The sequence below is a fragment of the Limanda limanda genome, chromosome 23, assembly GCF_963576545.1.
Source record: "Limanda limanda chromosome 23, fLimLim1.1, whole genome shotgun sequence".
Lineage (NCBI taxonomy): Eukaryota > Metazoa > Chordata > Actinopteri > Pleuronectiformes > Pleuronectidae > Limanda > Limanda limanda.
In genome coordinates this window covers 2,402,464-2,408,675 of record NC_083658.1, presented here as the reverse complement: position 1 = coordinate 2,408,675, position 6,212 = coordinate 2,402,464, and the positions used below count along the sequence as shown (strand labels likewise).

The 6,212-nt window shown below is 44.8% G+C and overlaps 1 protein-coding gene across 1 annotated transcript; it reads right to left on the bottom strand.

Moving 5' to 3' along the window:
- Positions 1-233: 233 nt before the first annotated feature.
- Positions 234-3,097, bottom strand: LOC132996752 (neuronal acetylcholine receptor subunit alpha-2-like). The gene is made up of 6 exons (XM_061067104.1): positions 3,053-3,097; positions 2,596-2,705; positions 1,648-1,867; positions 1,028-1,530; positions 437-890; positions 234-359 (listed from the first exon to the last, which is right to left on the bottom strand). Exons 1-6 carry the CDS (start codon positions 3,080-3,082, stop codon positions 234-236), a joined length of 1,443 nt encoding a protein of 480 aa, XP_060923087.1. The 5' UTR covers positions 3,083-3,097.
- Positions 3,098-6,212: the final 3,115 nt, after the last annotated feature.

Here is a 6,212-nt window from a genome sequence, read left to right as displayed (position 1 = left end):
ACGGGAAATATTCAATATTAGCTTTGGGTCAACTTGTTTGTTAGCTTCATGTTAGCAAATCATGTTTCTATCAAATGTGATGATCAGTAGGAAATCAGGGCAGAAACTTAAGGGATGTGGGTTTTTGTGACAGAAATCTCAAATATTTAGATCACACACAGTCCACCTTAATAAACAAGGTATTTAGTTGTAAGTTCATTTATATTTTCTCTCTTTTGACATTAGGTGTAAATCTAAATCATCCCAGAGAGCCAGGGAGGCAGGAAGAGTCCGAGCGTCCCCAGCAGACACACGATGATGAACATCCACAGGAAGATCCGGTCCACGACCATGGCCACGTACTTCCACTCCTCCTTCACCTGTGGAGACAAACACATGAGAAGAGGACCAGACTCTAGATGAAAGTCTCTTATTAACCAGAAGCAGCGACACTTGCCGAGACGTCTGCGTCCTCGGCTCTCAGGTGCTCTGCGATGTAGGTGACCCCCTCCAGGGCTGACACCACCGCAGGAGACAGAGCAGCCCCGGGTGGGCTCTGGATCAAACCATGCTCCACAGGGGGGGTGTCCCAGTCCAAAGTGAGTGTGGAGCGTCTCTGTGGGAGGAGGGTGTAACCAAGAGATGGAGGGGAAGGTGGAGAGAGGGAGGAAATCCTTGGACGACCGCTTCTCTTCATCCCCGACCTCGGCAGCTTTGAGTAACCATGAATATTGCAGAAGTGAATTTCGTCTCCGCTGTCCAAGGAGTCCAGCTGGTGGCTGCCGTGGCAACCGATGTCCTCCTGGTAACCATGGAGATCGATGTCCGACTCCTCAGGGATCCAGGTAGATGTGATGTTGGGGGGGACAGGGGTCCAGACAGGGAGGAGCCTATCGGTTAGGCGTCTTCGCCTGAGAAAACAAAGTGAGTTTGGGAAACAATAACATGACAGTTTTGAGTTTTTAGTGATTAATAATGATTATTACAGTAGAGTCTGTGTGTCCTGACTCCTGAGTCTAAACTCACTTCCTGTTGACTTGCTGCTCACCTGACAGGCCTCAGATTGTGATGTGGACGCTTCATGCACAGCCAGCGAGGCACCGAACACAGGAAGAGCCTCCGAACCCACCGGGGCATGGTGTGAGTGGCCGAGGACCGGTGGTGCACGTTCAGCACGAACACGGTGATGGCGATGGACAGCGTGACGAAGATCATGGTGAAGAGCAGGTACTCCCCGATCAGCGGGATCACCAGCGACGTGGACGGGATGATCTCGGTGATGAGCAGCAGGAAGACGGTGAGCGACAGCAGCACGGAGATGCACAGGGTGATCTTCTCGCCACAGTCGGACGGCAGGTAGAACACCAGCACGGTCAGGCAGGAGATGAGGAGGCAGGGGATGATGAGGTTGATGGTGTAGAACAACGGGAGGCGGCGGATGACGAAGTAGTAGGTGATGTCCGGGTAGATCTCGTGGCAGCAGTCGTACTTCTTGGTGTTGTAGGTGCCCACGGCGTTCACTATCGCCCACTCTCCACTCTCCCAGTAATCCTGGAAGTTAGACTTTTGTTAGTCGTGATCATGATGCAGCTCCTGTTGGTCCGTCGTCCAATTTCAGACTGAAATTCGTGGTTCACAGATGATGTATCAAGTCAACGACAGTCCTACCTTCAGGTCCACGGTGGTCTCGAAGGGCTCCAGGTCGATCTTGGCGCGGTCGTACGTCCAGGAGCCGAACTTCATCTTGCAGCTCTGCTGGTCGAAGGGGAAGAAGGTGACGTCGATGGAGCAGGACGACTTGTAGATGGCCGGCGGCACCCAGAGGACGCGGCCCGTGTGGAACAGCTGGGCCTTGGTCATGTGGGTCACGGCGAAGTCTCCATCCGCACTGGAGAGAAGATAAGATAAGATGCATTTATTAATCCCACACACATGCACAGATACACTAAGAAGCAGAAAGAAGAAAACTCAAGAAGCAAAGCACCAAAATGAGATACAAGTTGGAGGAGATGAGAAAAAATTGACAGGAAGTTGAAGCACTTTTTATTCAGCAGAGCTCCCGAGTTTGCATCTCATTGCGTTTCAAAATCAAAAGGTGAATCAATAAACCTGCAGCCAAACCCGTTTACAGAGGCGGCGTTAAATAATTGATCAGTGGATGTTAACGACACTGTATTCATGATGCAAGCTCATTTAGACAACTGCTGAAGGAGGAGAAAGTTTCATCTCCTTCCAGACAAAACTGCAGAATTAATGCTTCCTCGAGTCCCGGGGGAGAGAAACTGATGCAAGATCTCCGTGCAGCCGCAACAGAATCGGGGTGATTTATTCAACAGGATCATTTGCATGAATCACCAATTGCTCTGCAGGAATATGCAGAAATGGCTGTGATGCTGTCAAGCTGCAGGTGACCTTCCCTCCTCATCCGCTCTCCTGCCCACGAGGACCTGGTTATACGGATCAAGCAGCTAATTGATCACTACAGATTTATTTCCAGCTCCGCCTACAGAGATTCAAAGTCATCTCAGGATGCGTGTGTGCACCGTGAACAACGCCTCACACGTATCTGTGCTCCAGCAGGGAGAAGTACAGTTGGAGTTCGGTGTGTGTGTTTACTTGTTGTACAGCACGATGTCAGGAACCCAGAGGAGCTCGGAGGGAACTCGGATGGACGTCACGTTGTCGAAGTCCGACGGACTCCACTGCAGTTTGTAATCCGTCCATTCCTGTCAGCACACACACACACACACACACACACACACACACACACACACACACATACATTATTACTAATTAAATTTCCACAAAACTTGGCAGAAGGATGAGATATGAGCCAAGAAAGAACTCATTCATCCACCTTCTTTTTTTTTTTTTTACCTTTCTTTAGAGTTGTGAGATTCCCAGAGAATAAATTGTGGATCCTTGAAAAAAAATCTATATCAACTGATATCTATGTGCAAGTTGGTGCAGAGCCAAAATAAGAATCTGAATGTAGTGGATTAAATGTGTTTTTGGAGAACTTGTATTTCTCTTCTCTTTCTCAAACCTCCCACAGTGACAGTCTCTTCCCAACCTGTCTCAGCCACACATTGGTCGTCATCATCTGATTCTTCTCATCCTAAGAACCAAGAATTCACAAGTTTACGAATCATTGTGTATTTGTAAATATTCTGTACATTTTACCAGGTCCTCCAGGATGCGTGTGTTCCTACCACGTCTATCAGCTGCGCGATAGAGAGGCCGAACCTGACGATGACCACGTCGCTGATGTTCCTCGCCGGACGCGTCCACTTGCTGTATCTTCCAAACAGGCTCCTGAAGAGCTCGTCCTCGGTGTGGACACGGGTCCAGTCTTCAGCCAGGACTGACAACCAGGGACGGGACAAGAGGAGGAAGAGGTCAGCCTTTTGATTTAATTATTTCAAACTGAGATTTATGAAGTATTGTAAGAGTTCTATTAAATCATGGGACATAAGTGGAACTAACATATTTCAGATGGTTCGTTGAAACCAACATTAAGACAGTTCTCTGGGCTCACAGCTCTCAACTCTGGCATCACCAGCAAGCAATTCAAGATTTAGGATTAGCCACCGCGAGAGAACCGGAGCCAAGAGCACAAACAAGTGTGTGTGTGTGTGTGTGTGTGTGTGTGTGTGTGTGTGTGTGTGTGTGTGTGTGTGTGTGTGTGTGTGTGTGTGTGTGTGTGTGTGTGTGTGTGTGTGTGTGTGTGTGTGTGTGTGTGTGTGTGTGTGTGTGTGTGTGTGTGTGTTTGTGTGTCTGTGTGAGATTCCAGTTCCTGTGATTATTTTTGACTGTTTATAACCTGAAGAAATAGTGGTTCAGGTAACATGGTCATGAATGAAAATGCTGTAAGGTCGTTTATCCTAAATATTAAGTTAAACAAGACATTCATAACTTGTTAGGTATTATATATTAGTATTATATCATAAAGCCACTAAGTTGTGTATTTTAAATATTATGAGTCAAATGTTTTATGCCTGATAGAATAAACATTTTTTAGATGGATTATACAGTAATTTTTGTAAAATAGGAAACTACAAGAGACATTTCTATGGCATTAAAAACTCAACAGCTACACAATTAATATTGTAAAAATGGTAATTTACAGATTAAAAAGAACATCACACCTTCTAGGATTCACAGTTCGAAGCTTCTTATTAAATCGCAGTTTTTTCTAACACGAGGAAACACACAGAGAAAGAAGCGATTTGAACAATCAGTCAATCTTCACTTATCTGTCGACGCCTCGCTCACCGGAGCTGAAGAGGATCCAGCAGCAGCACAGTGGCGTCAAATCCATTGAAAACAACCGAGATGTTGTTTATTAATGTTGTTATGAATCAGAAGGAGCTCAGGTGGAGTCAGAGATGTTCTGCCTTTGTTCCCAGTCTCCTCCGCTCGTCTTCAAACAGCATCAACCCCCGTCGGCACTATCTCACCATCTCCTGGCGTCAGGAGCCAATCACGTCCTGTGTTTCTGCTGCTGCTTTGATAATAACAATAATAATAATAATGATGATGATGGTGAAGATGATTATACTCCAGTATCTCTGTGCCTCTGATCCATTTACACATTTTCATGTGAGGACACAATATTTAAATATGTGAAGCTTCATGGTTTCACCCCCCATGATGTATGTGGATACATCATTTCAGTCTCACATATTTAATCTGCTGAAATCAGCACAAGCTCTCGACGAGGGGAAACTTAAGTATTGAATATTAAGTTTGACTAATAAATCAACGCCATCGTTTTAGGGCCACGACCATTTAAAGACCTCAAACATCACCCCATAACACATTTATACCTCTGTCTCAGATGAAAATATATATACAATACCATGAAATAATAAAAGACGTGATCAACAAATCATTTTATTGCTTTGAATCTGGTGGTGGAGCCCCCTGCTGTACGCAGCAGCCACGTCAGTCCATGAAAGTTACAGCGGTGCGGAGCTACAGTAGGCACGTCTTCTTTTAAATATACATGTCGCGTCTCCTAAAATAATAAAAGGACCAGAGTAAAGTGCTAACTTTTTGATTCAACTTCACTGAAAACCTCCAGCTGCACCTCAGTCCCAGTGGGGGATCGAAGGAGAAAACGTTCAGAGCTCAGGAAGGTTTTTGGGGAAATGAGAAAGTTGTGAGTTCACAGAAAAGAAGCAGGAGCCACATCTGTACAGCTGCAGCACATCTGCATCGTCAGGTTCACCGCTTGTTCTCCAATAAATGAAAGAGTTCCTCTCCAACGTGAGAAAAGCATCGAACGTGACAGTGACAGCGACTCGGAGAGAATAATACACGTCGTCGTAAAAGTGGGGAAACAACTTTCAGGATGAAAACACTTTTTAAAAAATGCAAATTGGAATCAAACTCTTCTTTTACTTTCATTGGAAAACAAAAAAGTATGTCAGGAAATTAAATCACACGGGGAAACGTTTCCCCTTTCTCCAATACACGTTTTCAAAAAGGCTACAATAAATTACTAGAAAATATTACTTAAGAAATGAAAACACAAGCAAATGCAGAGCGATAAATACAACTCGGAAAACACAAATATCAAGGTGAGGCTGGAAATACTGTGAAATGAAAAGACAATCAAATGTATTCTTCTACCGATTGATTCAAAATATCATCTGGTGTGTGCATGTTTGGTCGTTGTTTGGTCACTAGGGGGCGTTTAGGTGCAAAACAACCAATTAAAGGTATGGTGGCCTGAAGATTCAATTTAGTAGATGCTGAAAAGATCCACTTTGATTTTAGCTTTTGTATCTGAAATACCAGATTATCATTAAAACTAAAAATACAAAATACTGTTATAGAAGTGATTATTGCCCAGTTTCAGCCACAGTCCATGTTGCTCAGTTTCTAACACAGTGATGTATTAAAGTAGAAAACAACCTGTAAACAAAACAGAATCATCTTCTCTCTGCATCTTCTCTCCTTCCTCGGTTTAAACGACCAAGCCGTGAATCAGTCGATTACAAACGAGGACTCAGTGTCTCTGTGTCCTCGTCTAATGTGCAAAACATTATTTCTTTTAAAATCCTCTCTGGTCTGAGATCTTTGCAGCACAGGATTACAATCGTGTCTTCTGAGGAACAAGAAGGAAACAGAGGCTCGGAACCATCGTCTCAGCCGTGGAGTCGGACACGATGTAACAACATGGATGTGAAAGATGCTTCATGTTGCATCTCCAGCTGGTTGTGAAT

Excerpts from the sequence above, each read along its gene's own strand:
- LOC132996752 (XM_061067104.1), bottom strand. The coding sequence starts at position 3,082 with ATGATGACGACCAATGTGTGGCTGAGACAG. Across the intron at positions 2,706-3,052 it reads CCAATGTGTGGCTGAGACAG|GAATGGACGGATTACAAACT; the intron begins GTTGGGAAGAGA and ends GTGTGCTGACAG. Across the intron at positions 1,868-2,595 it reads GACATCGTGCTGTACAACAA|TGCGGATGGAGACTTCGCCG; the intron begins GTAAACACACAC and ends TCTTCTCTCCAG.